Here is a 17,974-nt window from a genome sequence, read left to right as displayed (position 1 = left end):
CCAAGCCCCAGCAAATACCAGAGGCCCACTGTAACTCATTGTAAAGTTTTGTAAAGGATTAGAAAAGAGCACTTGGCTTTCTGAAGCGCTACTGCTAAGGTTCCGAGGCAGGAAAAAGGGGTGGGAGAATAGAAAAAGGCTAAGTCATTGTTGCTGGAGTTTTTAAAGGGGCTGTGGGAGAGAGTTTTCACTGTTGGTAAAAACAGATTAAATTTTATCAATTTTTAGCACAAAAAGTCTTAATTTACTATCAGAGATATCAAATACAAAAAACAGAAGGAACAAAAAGAAAAAAAAGTAGGAAAAAAAGGCATACAACCAAAACACAGTACTTTTCTGACTCTCGCATCCTGACTGCTATGAAAAGAAAAATACAATCGGTCCTTCTTATACAAGAATTGTTTATACATGGATTCAAGCATACACGGTTTGAAAATGCTCAAAAAAGTATAAATTTCAAATATCAAACCTTGATTTTCCCATTTTGCTATGTCATTATATTTAACGGGACTTGAGCATCCACGGATTTTGTTATACATGGGGGATTTTGGAACCAAATCCCAGCGTATTACAAGGGTCCACTGTATGTATTTTTCTAGCATTAGAGATCCAACTAAATAATCCTACTAAAATTGTTAATAACCATAGCCACAGATTGTTACATTGTTAGATTTCTTATTGCACAAAAACTGCATATACAGTTTCCAGTCTTTTAAAAAAAAGTCTTCAGCTGATAAGATTTCTGAGGTTTAAAAAGGAGAATACCAAAGCTGGAGTTCTCATGGACCCCCTTGGGGTTACTGAGTATAAACATGAACAGTGATTTGTCCATGTATGCAAAATAAGAAGGCACGAATATGACAAGTCCAATTATATTCATATACAAAGCTTGGTTACTGTTGGACATATAAATTAAAACAATAAATCAAAGGGACTCATGAAGAAGATGGTTTTGAAGAAGAATTTGAAGTGGGATGGGAGAACACCACATAGATTTTCAAGAAAAGTTCATATTTTGGCAGGAGCAAGGAAGAATGGATGGAGATGTTTAATGGAATAATAGGCATTCGGTTGTTGGTGGTGGAAGACTGTAGAACTAGAATTATGTATTGGGTCCTCCCCTTTAGATTTAATGGGTTAGTCAGGATAATGAATGAAGCAAATGTAAGCAAACATCTATTGGTTTCAAAGGACTACTTCCATTAAAATTATTAGGTGGTTTAATTTAGCTGACAGCCTCGCTCGGCATAATTTATAATTCACATAACTTTTTCAGAATGCATTTTTGAAAGAGAAAATGACTTATTTTATTGCTTTGGCAAATGGATGTAAGCAGACCATTTATTTTGACCCACTTGGCATCCATATCTGCAATGCTGACTGTACTTCTGCTGACTGCTCATGCATATTTGATGCAAAGTTAAGAGTGTTGTATTAGATCCAATGCAAATGCATTAAAAACATTGGAAACTGAATAAGTTGCATGTTGTGATCTATTTTAGATCACTGTCTAGTTGTAAACCAAGATATCTACTATACATTTGGATATCCATGGATTTTGTGCCATCAATACCAGGAAAGATTCTAGAGCAGATCATTAAACAGAGTCTGTGAACATCTAGAAGGCAATTCCATAATCACAAAAAGTCAACATGGGTTTCAGAGAAACAAGTCATGCCAGACAAATCTAACCTCTTTTTTTGATAAAATTACCAGCTTGGTAGATGATAGGAATGCTGTTGATATAGTATATCTTGATTTCAGTAAGGCCTTTGACAGGGTTCCCCATGACATTCTTGCAAACAATCTAGTGAAATGTGGGCTTGTCAAAGTAACTGTTACATGGATTTGTAATTGGCTGACTGGCAGAACCCAAAGGGTGCTCAACAATGGCTCCTTTTCATCCTGGAGAGAAGTGACCAATGGGGTTCCACAGGGCTCTGTCCTGGGCCCAGTGTTATTCAACATCTTTATCAATGACTTGGATGACAGAATTGGAGGCATACTTATCCAATTTGCAGATGACACCAAACTAGGAGGAGTAGCTAATACCCCAGAGGACAGGATCAAAATTCAAAATGATCTGAATAGAAAGCTGGGCCAAAGCTAACAAAATGAATTTCAACACGAAGAAATATAAGGTACTGCACTTAGGGCAGAAAAATGAAATGCACAGATATAGGATTGTGGGTATCTGGCTGAATGAGACTACATGTGAAAGGGGTCTGAGAGTCCAAGTAGACCACAAGTTGAACATGAGTCAATTGTGTGATGCGGCAGCTAACTAGGCCAATGCGATTTTAGGCTGCATCAATAGAAGTATAGTGTCTAGATCAAGGGAAGTAATAGTTCCACTCTATTCTGCTCTGGTCAGGCCCCACCTGGAATTTTGTGTCCAGTTCTGGGCACCACAATTTTAAAAGGATGTTGAGAAACTGGAGTGTGTCCAAAGGAGGGTGACTAAAATGGTGAAGGGTCTGGAAACCATGCCCTATGAGGAACGACTTAGGGAGCTGGGGATGTTTAGCCTGGAGAAGAGAAGGTTAAGAGGTGATATGATAGCCCTGTTTAAATATTTGAAGGGATGTCATATTGATGAGGGAGCAAGCTTGTTTTCTGTTGCTCCAGAGACTAGGACCCGGGTCAGTGGATGCAAGCTCCAGGAAAAGAGATTCCACCTAAACATTAGGAAGAACTTCCTGACAGTAAGGGCTGTTCGACAGTGGAACACACTCCCTCAGAGTGTGGTGGAATCTCCCTTCTTGGAGGTCTTTAAACAGGCTGGATGGCCATCTGTTGGGTATGTTTTGATTGAGATTTCCTGCATGGCAGGGGGTTGGACTGGATGGCCTTTGTGGTTTATTATTCTATGATTCTAACCATCCATGGCTTTAAGTATTATATATATATATATATATATATATATATATATATATTCCAAAAGCAAGCCTTAATTTTGCTGTTTTCTGTCAGGGACACCATGTTCTTATGCTATTGCATTTAATGAGAATTGAGCATCCACAATGATTAGTGAAAGTAGAATTGATACCTTTTTAGGATAATGTTTTTTGTTGAAATTGATACCTTCTAATAATAATACTTCAAGCTTGTTCATGCAAATATATCCAGAATTTCATTAATATACAAGATGAGAGCTATCAATAGACCCTTATATTTGCAACAGTGTGAAAAAATCTTAATGTTCCTGGCCAGTTGGAAAGGAGTACCTCAAAAAGCAGCCCAGAGTTAATTCAGTGGTTTTTATCATTGACAAATTGAAGGAGGAATAATACAAGACAACTGGATCAGGATGTAGGAGTATAGAGTGGCTGAGGAGAAAATAAAAGCCATGTCAGAGGAGAAATGAGACGGCTGGGTAAGGAAGAAATGTGTTGTGATTTTAAAAAGTAGACCAAACTGTTTCTTTCTAGATGAATTATTCATTCTCACTGTGAAACTACTTTAAAATGTCACCAAGGACTAGAATAAGAGATGCATATGGAGAAGTTCAAGAGCTTATTGTAACTGGGGTTGATCATGTGTATGTCCACCCAAGGAAAAGAAACCCAAACTTAATTAAAATTTCAGAGTGTTAATTATTCAAATATATATCAAAAGACATAATTATTGAACAATTTATCATTCTTGATTTCCTAGGTAGGGCCAAACAGCTAAATGAAACCTCATGACACCTCGCATCATGAGATGCTATTCTCATCTCACTGTAATCATCTGAACATACAGTGAGATCTCAGTATCTATGGGGGATCCTTTCTGGACACACACTTATACCCCCCCCCCCGCAAATACCAAAATCAATGGATGTTCAAATCCCGTTGTCCCATGCACATGGCCATACCGCCATTAGGGACAGCCCCCATTGTTCCCAGTGGCGATGTCCCATTATGGACAACAGGACTTCAGGCAAGCCTCCATTGTCATTAATGGTTGTGTGTTCATGTGTTTGCAAGTAGTTGTTCCAGATCCCTGATATTTTCTGCTAGTAGTATGTTGTTGTCTGCCAATCTCAGATTATTGATATTCTTTCCTCCTATCTTCACTGAAGGGTGTTACATAGCTTTTCATTATCTATGCAGTGGAAGGTTTTCCTATAGTCTATAAAGCACATGATGATCTTCTTTTGGAATTCTTTGATTAGCCATCATATGTCTGCAGTGTGGTCCCTAGTAAAGATAAAGGTAAAGGTAGTCCCTTGACATGAATGTCTAGTCATAACTGACTGTAGGGAGCCGTGCTCATCTCTGTTAATGAGCCAAAGAGCCAGCGTTGTCTGAGGACTGCTATGTGGCCAGCATGATTGTGCCGAATGCTGTTACCTTTCCACCGAAGTGGTACTGTATCTATTTATCTACTTAATATTTGCATGCTTTCAAACTGCTAGGTTGACAGAACAACTCGGGCCATGAACTGCCAACCTCCCAATCGTTAGGATTGGCCACCGCATCCCTAGTATCTCTTCCTTTTTTGATCCCTGCTTATACCTCTGGAATTTCTTTCTCCACATATGGTTGGAGCCTGGTTGCAGAATGTTGAGCATACTTTTGCTTGCATGGGAAATCAATGCTATGGTCCTGTAGTTGCTGCAGTCTTTTGTGTCTCCTTTTTTGTGAATTGGGATATATATTGAACATTTCCAGTCTGTTGGTTACTGTTTTGTTTTCCATATTTGTTTCATATGTTGGTTAGCTCTAGACTGATTTCATCAGTGTGGATTGTATTCGAATGGATTATCATCTGTTCCTGGTGATTTATTTTTCCCCATTCCTGCCATATGCTTAGGCAGTGAGGATATTGTTGAAAAGTACAGTCATTATCAGAACTTTACCACCACCCCCCCAAAAAAAAACCTTAATGAAAGTCTCTGGTAAGGAAAAGTATATTTTGATCCTATCTTTAAACATTTCTACTTGACCATTTCCTCTCTTTCTCCCTTTAACTTTCATGTTACAAATTACAGTGAACACAAAAAGAAAGCAACATTTCAAACACATGCTAGCATCAAAGGCAATTGTACGGTTAAAAAAAAAGAAAACACAGCAGGGATAACTAATTTTAAATGACAAAGAGAACATAATTCCACAGATTTCCTTGGGACCAAAGTGGTTTCATAGCGTCTGTTTTACTGTTGATATAATCAGTAAAAGGTAGCCATGCACTATAAACATTGTGCATTGTGTCTATATTTCTCTAGTCTGTATTTAGAAGGCAGCTTTTCCATGAATGTCAGGTCTCATGGATGGATTTCCCACCTTTTAAAGGAGAAACCTTAAGGACTTTTTTCCTGCTTCACCACCACACATGAGCTGCAGTGCACATAAAAGAATAAGGTCTTTCTGTTGTAAGGACCTCCTGGCTTCACAGAATAATGATTATAGACTGATCTATGGGCCATAAGAGACAGTTTGATTAGTGACTGTACTGGTTTTGTGAAAATAGCTGTCTAAATGGTCTGAGAAACTGGTCATGACCCTCACAAATTCACACAGATACTAGGAGCCTTGCACTTCCTCCAACATTGACAGCTTAAGTTTTTATTAATGTATTTCTGATTAACGAATAAAGTACAGTCGGCCCTTGCCTTACGCAGGGGATCCGTTCCGGACCCCCCTGCGTAAGGCAAATTCCGCCTATGCTCAAGCCCCATTAGAAACAATGGGGCTTGTGCGCAGCAGGGCGCCACAAGCACATGCGCCCATTCATTTGAATGGGGTGCACCGCCCCACGCGCTCCCCACAGCTTGAGCGTGTACGCTCAAGACCGCATAAAGCACGCCCGCATATAACGCAGGCGCACTGTACCATCTGTGAATAATTTTAAATGAATGTTTTCAGGTTGCAAAGGAAATAGATATGAAGGGAGATTTAGACCATAGCATGTGCCAGACAGTTTCACTATTCACCACCACTAAGTCACTTTTCATGCACCCTTAAGGTTTTTATACAATATGTCAGTAAATCAAAATTTGAATTTAGGGATGAAATATTTTCTACAGTTTGTTACTTACAGTAATATCTTTATGGCAGCAATTACAGGGGTAGCCCCCTTTGCAAGGTTCACTATCTACCCTTTACAGTATTGGTTCCTCTCTCACTTGAGATAACATGTGGATTCTCAGCACAGATGAATGGCTAAGCTTGAGGAGACACAAAACTTCTTGGTTAGAAGTGCTATCTTGGAACAGGATTTCCATGCTGAATTCCTCCAAGGCCATTTACAACAGGTTGTCAGTTGTATTTAGTTTCCAGAAAAGTCTCACTTTCATATACTTTGGATCAGTAGGGATCAAAAAGTTCCAAACTTTTAAAAAGGCCTCAGTTGGTTACATAATCTTAACTTTCCACAAATAATGTAACAGTAATGCATATGTGAATAAACAAGGGGAAGTGTACTTGATGTTACATCTAGAACTGACAGTGTTACTTTAGTAATGGTAAATTTCAAGGGGATTCTTCTAGCAATTCAGTTATCTTTCACAAGCATCAAAGTAGCAAACTCGTTAAATCACTGGATGCCTGCTTTCCATAAGTGGCAACTGGCTCTAGAGGTGGTTACTACCAAATGGTTGGTAGGGTGCTGAAGATAGCGATCTCTTCATATCTCTGGGAAATTGTCCTGATTCAACTAACGTTTCCATAAGCCGGCTAGAAGGAAACAATTAACTGATAGTGCTGACAAGGGCACTAAATCACCGGCACCCAGAGAGTGTCCTTGCCTGTGGGAGTTAGTCTAGAAAAGCCTGTTTGTCAAGCCTAAATGTGCCTATTCAGGTATCATCTGTGAGGTTGACACAGTCTAAAGGTCAAATAAACCAAGAAGTCAAAGGTCCAAATTGCAAGAGACTGGAAACAGGAATTCTGGCCAAGAAGCAGACGGGTTGCTTCCAGCACTAACCCTAAACAGACTCAGGTCTTAGATGGGCTGACACCAGCTGGTTCTAACTAAAGCTTCTCTGTTGCTGCTTGGCAAACAATCTGACTGAACGTCGTGGGCCTGCTTTCCTCTCCCTATACTTTATCCTTGGACTTGGAGACTGTGCTGTCTTCCCAGCTCTGTCCTTTTCCCCATCAGTGGCAAGTGAGTCCTATCTTTGTCCCACTGCTGGCTAAGGCTTCTCTCCAGCAGGGAGAGCTGCATGAAGCTGCTCTGCTTGTGCAAGTTGCTCTTTGTCTGGGAGGCTTGCCTAGGTCTCTTCTTCAGACTCCTCCTCTAGGTCCAGATCGTAGTCCATGACAGATGCTGGCTTTGCTCCAGGGAAAAGAGAATAGAGCATTATTTTATAGATGGTGGCCTTTACATGTGGATGAGCCCTAGATTCTGCATTTTTCTACGTGTTAACTATGTGGCGAAAATTTGAGATGAAGAATCCAAATACATCCAGAGTACTCTATGGTGATGAATACAACCTTGCTTGGATGTCATTTTACATATTCCATTAGTGACTTGTTGAAGACTTCCTTTTCAGCCTGAATCCCTAACTCACCAGAGGGGTTGGTTCAGCGTCTGGATACTTAGTCAGTTTGATTCACAGCATGGAGGATTTATCTTCAAATGTCTTGGAAGTTAACAGTAGTAACACACAGACCCTCTGCTGCAAAATCACATTCAGCAAAGTGGGTGGGTCCTTTTTTTCTTAGAGGACCACAGTGCTTTCTCTTCCAATATACACATGAGTGACATTCTTGGTTTTCTGGCCTAGATAGGTTAAAAAGTCTCAACCTGTCCTCTCTTGAAGTGTGTTTGACTGCCATTTTGACTCATTTTTCCTCTCCCAATTGAAGATCTTTTTTAAAACATCCTCAAATTAAAGTGTTTCTAAGAAAAGACATGTTTTTGGACCAGTTCATTTTGTTCCTCATGGGGACAAATCATTTGACTTTTTTTTTTTGGAGATGGACAGGACATCAGCCTTCTACAACATAGAACTAAAGCCTTTAGAACCCTGACAACCTGTTGCTTGTTTTTTTCTCTGCAATGAACAAAAAGGAGTCACATATGCTCTCACAGGTGTTAAAGTGAGTGGCCATGATTTTATGCCTGGCTTATGAATTTGTGGGAGGAAAAAACATTGCCAGGTGTGTTTAAAAAATACTCTACCAGAATAGTAATAACTTCAGGTGCCTTAAGAACATTCACATGCATGATACTTTCAGGGCATTCACCTGATCATTGTAAGTTTCATCTGTCATTATAGCCTTAACGTCCATGGCACTACAGAGTGTGCTTGGTGAGCTGTTCTTTCTTTTGAATCTCAGTGGTTTCTGACCCACTTTGAGTAAGTCTTTTCTGATTGTCTGTAGAGACTATAACATTAAAATGGGTTGCTTATGTGTAAATGTGGTTCTTCAAGAGGTCCTCTTCGAATTCAACAACAACAACAAATCTTCTCCGTTCTCTTTATCCTCCAAGTTCTGGCTGCCATGAAGCTGCATTAACCTTTCTACTTCATGTTGTGTTTACAACAAAGCAAATTTTATTTTGAATAATGAAAAGTAACTGGATTCTGTTAGATCATATGTAAAATCTACATTTTGGTGCACTATTCCTAGTATCTCTCCCTCGCTTGTATTAGTATTCAAAGATATAGCCATGTTAGTCTGTACCAGCATACAAAGGAATTTTTTAGCACCTTTGAGACTTAAGTGGGGGGAAAAGGTCTATAGAATAAGCATTTGTAGAGTTGGCCGACTCCATCTGATACATATGATGCAGACTGGTTTTCCTATTACTCTCATAACTTTTTTTTTAATCAGCATTTCCCCACACTTTAACTTTTCTGAAACTATATTCTAGAAATAGTGTCCTGAACTGAGTGGTAAAAACTGAGAGAAATTACTGCTTAGTAGTTCTATATGCATTTCTGTTTCAGCATCCTGAGATAATGCAGCTAACACATAGCATGCTATGTGTTTGCTGCATTATCTCAGGATTATGAAATAGAAATGCACATGGAACTACAGTACTAAGCAGTAATTCTCAAACCTGAATCCCCAGAAGATTATGATGGACTACAATTTCCATCATTTGCACCCAGCATGCCACTGCTTTCCAAGGGAAACCACTGCTTTCCAAGGGTTAAGGCAAGAAATTCTGTTGCCAATTAGTTTTTAACTGAAGCATTAGAACCAGCAATGCTTTTCTACTGCTGAAATACCCCAAGGCCTTTTCTCTGAAACTGTCAGCTACTGTTAACTGATCCCACTCTAAAGTCTAAGAAAAAGAGATCCAGTGTCCATGTTACACTCAAGTCAACTAGAAATGCTGTTCAGTTATGCACCTTAGGACCAGGCTGGTGTTCTTTTTTCATGTAATGAAGTATTCACTGCAATAGGAAATTGGTAAATTTAAAACCTCATTTGCAGAGGGCATATGGAAAACAAGAAAAAGCTGCTTAACCTCCCCACCACTTTTTCTCTAAACTAGTTCTAAGCAGCATTTTCTTGTCCAGGTATTTAAAAAAAGCAATTTGAAAGAGAGTGAAAAGAAGTAACAGGGCAAACACAAAAGAACCACCAGCAGCAATGTTTGGCATACTGATGTTGAATATAAGGTCTGGAATCTTGTGTTTGCTGGTGAATATTTTGTTCAATCCTCTCTTGACTTCTTTCTAACAGGAAACTCTGTTGTTTCATAATTTCGTTAAAAGGGAGGAGCCTTGTTTCAAAAGAGTTGGGGGGGGACTATTCATAAAGCCATTGTTGTGAAAGACAAGTTACTGAATTGCAAAGAAAGGAAGAGAGGGTCTGTATTTCCTTCGGATTTAAAAATGCAGTCTAAAAACAATACCAAAAGACACTAGTTGCTGTTAAATACCAGAGGATGGCAGTGTTGCTATAACTTGGTGGCATTGTGAATTGTAAAATAAAGTCAGGGTTGACATTTTGATGTAAATCCTCATTTAGATTAGTATAGGGACCCAAAACTGGGACGCAAAGGGGACAAATTATGTAAAAAGTGATGTAGTTGGTTATTCCATCCATCACCTGTTTCTAGCATATTAGGAGTCTAGCATCTGGGATGTTAACAAATGTGTGTCTTATATTCAGGAAAGAAATTCATTAAATTTAATTATGAACTGCAGTAAATAAAACTGCTTGTGGATGTGAAACCATACTGAATGTCTCCCACATTTATATGTAAAGATGTTAGAGGTATCAGTTATACTAACAGTTTCATTTTGAATATTTCATGCTTCTTCAGGGAGATAACACAAGAAATATACTTCACTATAAGTATGTATTTTTAGCCAGCTCTAACATGTCAGTGTCATACACACCATTCTTGAAGGATCTGAGATGGAAAAAAATAGTTGACAAGCTGTTATATATAATAATTGTTACACAAGCTTAGTGAGCTCTGTTTACATCATTTTTGTTAGAACCAGGTAGGGTTTTTGAAACTGTTTTGAAAAAAATAAATAGCAAAAAATTGGCTTTCAAACGCCTCTTGTCTCATGAAATTGTATTACTTTTAACATGGTAATACATATCTTCCTCTTAAATAGATAAATTCCTTTTTCTTCTGAACCTGATTTCAATATCTCTGCATAATAGTCATTTCCCTTTGTTTTGTTTTTATTCACAGCATATAGCACTTTCTATATAGTGGGTTTAATATTATCCATGCAGATCCCTTTTGTAGGATTTCAGCCAATTAGAACAAGTGAGCACATGGCAGCTGCAGGTAAGAAAAACAGTTTACTTTATTGAAAACATATACGTTATGGATGTTGTTAATTCTGTATCACAGTCCAACAATCACTAGAACTCTGGGCTGGTAATACAACATGTTAATTCTGAGCTTTTGACTGTTTGTAACATTGGACATTCTAATACCAAATGCAGCTTATCTGAATTATCTTGGCTACCATATAAATGGTTCCACAAGACACATGAGTTTGATTTTGTTTAGAAAGCTGAGTATGATGTCCGTGATGCATGAAATGATAGGTAGTTAAAATAGGGAACTCCAGTATGATTCCTGTTAAGTACTGTACCACCTGCAGATTCTTCTATGGTGCTTGTCAACGTCCCTTACATTTTCCATGTGTGTATAATGGATGAGTGCAGCACATGGTTGTGAACTAATTAGGAAAAGTTCAGTAGAAGGGATGTGGAGCATATATTTTTAAGAAATAATTCAGTAATGACAGTGGGGCATGTATATTTTTGGGACTTGATTCAAAGGACTATGGATTCTTATATGTTTGCAGTGTGTGGTGTGTGTTTTTAGGTGTGATTTGAAGTCATCCTCCATATTGGAGAAAATCCATTTGACGCTAAGTTTAAAGGTGATTGGGGAAAATAATTGGCTTGCATTTCTATGAAATGGGTGTTCTGTTGGAATCAAAAATATGAATTAAAAGAAATAGTTTCATTCTTTGGGTTCAGTTCTCACTTCTGCTTTGTATTCCAGTTCTTGGGGATTTTTTCTTGTAGCTTTACCAGTTTAACTTTCTGGGAAGTGAGTGTTTTCTGATTTGCCACAGCTACCAAGCAGTCATTTTAAATAAGGCAGTCTGCCCACAGCCATTTTGTAATCTCATGGCATCTTCTCAAAATCCCAGATGTGTTCAAGAGTTGGAGTCCTTTGGTTTAGAGCAGTGGTTTCTAAACATTAGTCCTCCAAATACTTTGGACCTCAGCTCCCAGAATTCCTAACCTTTGACCATGCTAGCTGGGGCTTCTGGGAATTGAAGTCCAAAATACCTGTAAGACCAAGGTTTGGGAATCACTGGTTTAGAGGCTATTATATATATAGTAGGCCCATTGCATTGGCAAGATAACGATCCATGGATTGGACAATCTGCAGGTCACCATGTCCCATGTTATTCAGTAGTGGTGTACACCCGGAGCTCCCCCACCCCATTGAATAATATGAGGTTTGGGCTTCTGCCTTTCTCCCCATCTGTGGGAAGGGGGGAAGGCAAAACAGGGATGGAAAGGGTCCGCTGTATTTCCTTTCTCTTCCTATAATCAACAGCTCCTCGGTTTGAGGATGTAAGCAAGTTAATTAAGAGCAAGCATTGAAAGCAACCAGGTTTAGAACAAGTCTTGAAATATTGTTTGAAAATTTAAAGTTTTCCTCTTTGTTTTAACTAGGTGTCTTTGCACTGCTCCAGGCATATGCCTTCCTGCAATATATGAGAGATAGACTAACAAAGCAAGAATTTCAGACATTGTTCTTCTTGGGTATATCATTAGCTGCTGGAGTTGTATTCTTGAGTGTCATCTACTTAACATATACAGGTAAATAATATTAAATGAATTATTTTTGTAGTCATATGGAACTATTCCTCAAAGAGGTATTGAGGAATTCACTAAATGTAGTATGTCTTTTAAGCAGTATAGTGGCTCAGTATAAATAGGTATGAGTGCTGCCTTACATCAGGCTCCTTGTTTGTACAAGTATCACACTGATATGGGAAGTGCCTTTCATTCTTCTGTTATAAACCATTTTAAAGAGGGCTTTTTAAAATTACTTCAAGTTTAGTGTTCACTTACTGTAAATTTTCATGTGTAGAATCTTTGCCTTTTTATATATTTAAAAAGACAATATCCATCCATACCTTTATAGAAATTCATAGAGGTGGTTCCTGATAGACTATGCAAGGTTGTCTTTTATATTTTCAGGTTACATTGCACCATGGAGTGGCAGGTTTTATTCACTATGGGACACTGGGTAAGTAGGATTATAAGAGACAATATCAAATACTCTTGAGGCTGTGCTGAATGGGTAAAAAGTTTGATTTACTGCATACATAACACTAATCCATAGCTTGGTGTTATGGGGATGACCAGGCAATAACATTAGGATTACACATTCTCTCCATCCTTTTGTATGCTAGGGAACAAATGTAAAGGTTCCATTTGTGATTTGGAATGAGCTACATTTCTGATTTGTTTAAGTCAGTTATTTGAGACATTGGTCTAATATTCTGGTTTAAGGATTGACTGTAGTTCAACTTAGTCACAGTTTCCTTAATTTGAATTTAAAGGTGAACCCTAGTTATTCCAGATAACATGTGGAAACTTTAAACCTCTGTTCACATCTGAATGAATTTGGGAGGCTAGTTGTAATACTACAAGAGGGATATATGTGATGTTGTAAATGTTGGTGGACTCCAGTTCCCATCTGCTCCCAGCTATCAAGCCAGGAACAATGGGAATTGACATTCAATAACTTCAGGGGGGCATGGGTTACCCTCCCTGTTCTATACTGTGTTTTAGTGTTAAATTGAAACTAGTGCTAAGCCTGCAAGACTAGGTCTTATGAAGAAAGGTGTTGGGTACGTTTAACCTGAAAAAGAGATTATTTAATGGAGGCTGTATAGATGTCTTCAGATATTTGAAGGGTTAATATACATATGAGGATGCAATGTTCTTGTTTGATGGTCCAAGAATAGAACATGAACCATTGAGTTCAAATTTTAAGAATGGCTATGTCAGTTAAATTTTAGGAAGAGCATCCTGAAGGTACAAGTCAACAGTCTCAAAAATTCTCATAAAAACATTAATAGTTCTTATTATTTTACATATTTATAATGTTTTAAAGGTGTTGTGTTTTTTTAATTATTCAATTGAAAATTGTTTAGTAGGTATCAGTTGTAGTACCTGTAGTAGTTTCATCACTTCAAAATAATTTGAACTGATTTTTTTTAAACAAGGTATGCGAAAATTCACATCCCGATCATTGCCTCAGTGTCTGAACATCAGCCTACAACATGGGTTTCCTTCTTTTTTGATCTACATATTCTCGTGTGTACTTTCCCAGCAGGGCTATGGTTCTGTATCAAAAACATCAATGATGAAAGAGTCTTTGGTAAGAAATAACTAACTTTTCAACATTATGTTAGCTTGAATTGAAATGCTGCTATCCTTGTTATAGTAAGTTAATTACAGTGTTTCATCAAACATATTTCCTTGGATAGTGAGAATAATATTGGCTTAACATGATGCCAATTTGTGGAGGCATATGAACTTCCCATGGGACATATTACATAGAAAGCTCATCCTGCGGATACACTGCTTACTTAGGCTTTCCCAACCTGGTTCCATCTATGCATTTTGGACTCCAGTACCTATCAGGCCCAGCTAGCATGACTGATGGTAGGGAAGAAGAAGCCAAATCATCTGGAAAACACCACGTTGGCGAAGGCTACCTAGAAAGATGGAAAATACAGGTGCAGGTTGACAGAATATGGCCCTACAATCTGGTTCTTCTTCATGTTCTCTGTGACCCACAGTAATGGCTTAACTGTGCCTCCCCAATGCATAATTTGGAACTTCAAGAGCTATTACTTAAAAATTTTCAGTGGAAGTCCCACTCACCCTCACACAGCTGTCCAACATTCTTTCCACCTGAGCCCTCAGTTCCTTTTTGGCTGCCAAACTTTTCTTGATTTTGTTTCTTCTCTTGATTTCATTTCTTGGACTATGTGAACCCTTTGACTTGGTTCTTCTGGTTTACTTTGATCTGAACCACAGCTTGAAAATATTCCAGAAAAAACTGGGCCCTCCTTATCTGTGGACTTGCCATGCTCGGATTCAAGCATTTGCGGACAGCAAGACTACACTGTCCCCAATGGTGACACATGCATGCAGCCTTGCCACCATTGGGGACAATGGGACAATTCCTCCCTCCTTCCTTATCTCCTTCCTCCCTCTGTGAGGCTTCCCTGGACTTAGCTTTGCGGGTGGAGGCTGGAGCCCCGTCAGCCACAGGGAACCAGTGCTGGCACAGGGGCTTGTGGTTGGGGGCGGAGCCTCTAAGACTCAAGCCCCAGTGCCAGCTCCCTGCAGCCGATGGGGCTCCAGCCTCCTCCCCAAAGCCAAGCCCAGGGCAGAAGCCTCACAGGGAGAGGAGGGAGGGGCAAAATAAGAGGCTGTGTTCATGGTAGGTTGCTGTACCCAGTCTTTTGGATAAACATCCCAACCTCACTGCTTATCCATCAGGATCCCCTGACCAAACAGAGGTCTGGAGGATCTTCTGTGGTGATGTGTGAGTGGCATAGTCTCTTCCTACAAGCTCATTTGCAAGTGTTTGGATCCAGCTTGTAGAAGACCTAGATTATGTTTCCAGGAAGTGATGTGATTTAATTCAGTAAGTGTGGCAATTCTTTTTGATAAATGCCTTGGGAAGCAAACTTGATAATTTGCTGTTTATGTAATTGTTTGATTTAATTCTGCATCATTAGTAAAACTATAATTTTTTTTTAATCTCAAATGCCTGATAGTAAAGTTGTCTGACTTTGCTTCTCTACAGTGGCTTTGTATGCAATCAGTGCTGTATACTTTGCTGGAGTGATGGTCCGTCTGATGTTAACTTTGACTCCAGTAGTCTGTATGCTGTCAGCAATTGCTTTCTCCAATGTTTTTGAGCACTATTTGGGTGATGATATGAAGAGAGAGAATCCACCAGTAGAAGATAGCAGTGATGAGGATGATAAAAGAAATCCAGGAAATCTTTATGATAAGGTGAAACTTGAAGATCTTCATAGTGTCTGTCTTTGATTTTTGAAAAATCAAATCAAATAATGCATGTCAGAATCAAATTAAGAGATGTCAGAATCAGAAAAGTAATGTAATAAAATGTATTCGGTCTTTGACCAGTATCAAATCAGAAAAGTGTTTTTTCAAGCTTTGCAGATAACCTAGCAAATACTAACTTAGGACAGATTCTGACCACCACTTTCATTAACTGTTCTTTAGAAAACATCTTTCACTTGAATTTATCAACTGTTACTGTGCTTATAAAAAAACAACCACTAGAGGACAACTTTGCACCTCTGTAGCAAATAAGCTTATAAATGTCTGGCAGTGTAAAGTTTGGGGGATATTTGTAAGTTTGGCTTCTAGAAACAAAGTTGCTTATGCTTTTATTGACAACAATAGGAATTGTAACATCTGAAATTTGTATTAAGCTGAAAAGGCCAAAAAATTTCATTTCTTTCTTTGTTCAGGCAGGTAAAGTGAGGAAACACATATCTGAACAAGAAAAAACTGAAGAAGGCCTTGGGCCCAATATCAAGAGTATTGTTACAATGTTGATGCTAATGCTGTTGATGATGTTTGCTGTCCACTGTACATGGGTAACTAGCAATGCCTACTCCAGCCCGAGTGTCGTACTAGCCTCTTACAATCATGATGGGTAAGACTCACAGTTTGGTGTGCCTGTTAATGTTAATTTGTAACATAATTCATCTCTTCCAAACTGTAATACTTTCATTTTCCATTGATTCTTATTTGTGTTGTAGCACTCGAAACATTTTGGATGACTTCAGGGAAGCATACTATTGGCTCAGACAAAACACAGACGAGCATGCTAGAGTAATGTCTTGGTGGGATTATGGCTATCAAATAGCAGGAATGGCAAATCGAACCACGCTCGTTGACAATAATACTTGGAATAACAGCCACATAGCCTTGGTATGTGTGATAATACTGTCAGAAAGTTTGATTTTACTTCTGTAATTTTTTTTATGTGTATCATGCTCTGCAAAAAATTGTGCTCAAGGTGACTAACAATAGCAAAATGCAAGTTAGTACAGATTACATTGAGGGAAGCATCACATAACAAATTAGTTTAAAAGACAGTAAGCAGCCAAGATGTAAAGCCCCTTAGAGAACAAGGCAGCTTATTTGCCAAAGATCTACCTGAATGGTTGAAGAAGCAGAAGCTAAAAAGGCCAAGCGAATCTAGACTGTATCACTAGAAGTATAGTGTCTAGATCAGTGGTCCCCAAACTGTGCCCTTTAAGAGGTTTTGAACTCCAGCTCCCAGAATCTCAGCCAACATGGCTGAGGCTTCTGGGAGCTGGAGTCCAAAATCTCTTAAAGGGCACAATTTGGGGATCACTGGTACAGAGCAAGGGAAGGAATAGTGGCACTCTATTCTGGTTTGATCAGGCCTTACCTGGAATGCTGTGTCTTGTTCTGGGCACCACAATTCTAAAAGGATGTTGAGAAGCTGGACTGTATCCAGAAGAGGGCTGCCAAAATAGTGAAAAGTCTGGAAACCATGCCCTATGTGGAGAGACTTAAAGAGCTGGGTATGTTTAGCCTGCAGAAGAGACAGTTAAGAGGTGATATGATAGCTCTGTTTAAATATTTGATGGGGTGTCATAAGAGGATGGAGCAAGTTTGTTTTCTATTGTTCAGAGAATAGCACCCAAACAGTGAGTGCACACTACAGGAAAAGAGATTCCACCTCAGCATTAGGAGGAACATCCTGACAGTAAGAGCTGTTTGACTGTGGAACACACTCTCCCTTGGAGTGTGGTGGCAGTCTTCTACTTTGGAGGTTTTTAAACATAGGCTGGATGACCATCTTTTGGGGGTGCTTTGATTGTGTGTTCCTGCATAGCAGGGGGTTGGACTGGACGGTCCTTGTGGTATCTTCCAACTCTATGATTTTAAGAGCAAGAGGAAAGAAGTCAACCTAGCCTTCCTCAGCCTGGATTTCTAGAGCATGGGATTAGCCATCAAGAAAGCCTTCTCTCACACCTTCACCAAATGTGCCTTGAGTTGTAGTAGAACTAAGAGGAAGGTGTCCTCTGAAAACTAAAACTTAGGCATGCTTTTATAAGAGAATGTGGGTTGTTGTTTTTTTTTTAAAATAGCCTTGTCCCAAGTCATATAGAGCATTACAGATCACACTCAGCATTTGGGCTCAGAAACAGACTGATAGCCAAGGAAGCTGCTGGAACAAAAGAATCACATATTTTGAAAAGAAAACAATCTTGCTCCCCAGCTCTGCCACACTGAAGTATAAGTGGAACAAGGCAGACTCCCCAAAACCACTGTACCTTTCTTGAGCCTGAGGCTCATGGAAGCTTGTTTGCTTTACAGTGAACCATAGTTCATTATGATATTTGAACTTGCTCAGAATGTAATTTGAGCTTGATTCACGGTCTTTAAGTTGTGGTTCCTGTGTATGTGCATGGATTAAATCCATT

The 17,974-nt window shown here is 39.0% G+C and overlaps 1 protein-coding gene across 1 annotated transcript in view; it reads left to right on the top strand.

Annotated features, from left to right (window-relative positions):
- The window catches only part of LOC149309709 (dolichyl-diphosphooligosaccharide--protein glycosyltransferase subunit STT3B), a 51,777-nt gene that overhangs the window by 24,730 nt on the left and 9,073 nt on the right, over positions 1 to 17,974 (top strand). The window contains exons 6-12 of the mRNA XM_089532891.1: positions 10,603 to 10,701; positions 12,120 to 12,266; positions 12,651 to 12,699; positions 13,685 to 13,839; positions 15,283 to 15,494; positions 15,980 to 16,167; positions 16,274 to 16,445. Of these exons, the coding sequence (XP_089389017.1) occupies positions 10,603 to 10,701; positions 12,120 to 12,266; positions 12,651 to 12,699; positions 13,685 to 13,839; positions 15,283 to 15,494; positions 15,980 to 16,167; positions 16,274 to 16,445 (1,022 nt within the window). The remainder of the gene's footprint in view (positions 1 to 10,602; positions 10,702 to 12,119; positions 12,267 to 12,650; positions 12,700 to 13,684; positions 13,840 to 15,282; positions 15,495 to 15,979; positions 16,168 to 16,273; positions 16,446 to 17,974) is intronic.

This window comes from Sceloporus occidentalis, unplaced genomic scaffold (assembly GCF_023333645.1).
Source record: "Sceloporus occidentalis isolate IW3139 unplaced genomic scaffold, rSceOcc1.0.p SCAF_7, whole genome shotgun sequence".
Lineage (NCBI taxonomy): Eukaryota > Metazoa > Chordata > Lepidosauria > Squamata > Phrynosomatidae > Sceloporus > Sceloporus occidentalis.
The sequence above is the reverse complement of the archived record's forward strand: the minus strand, read 5'-3'. Positions and strand labels throughout refer to the sequence as shown.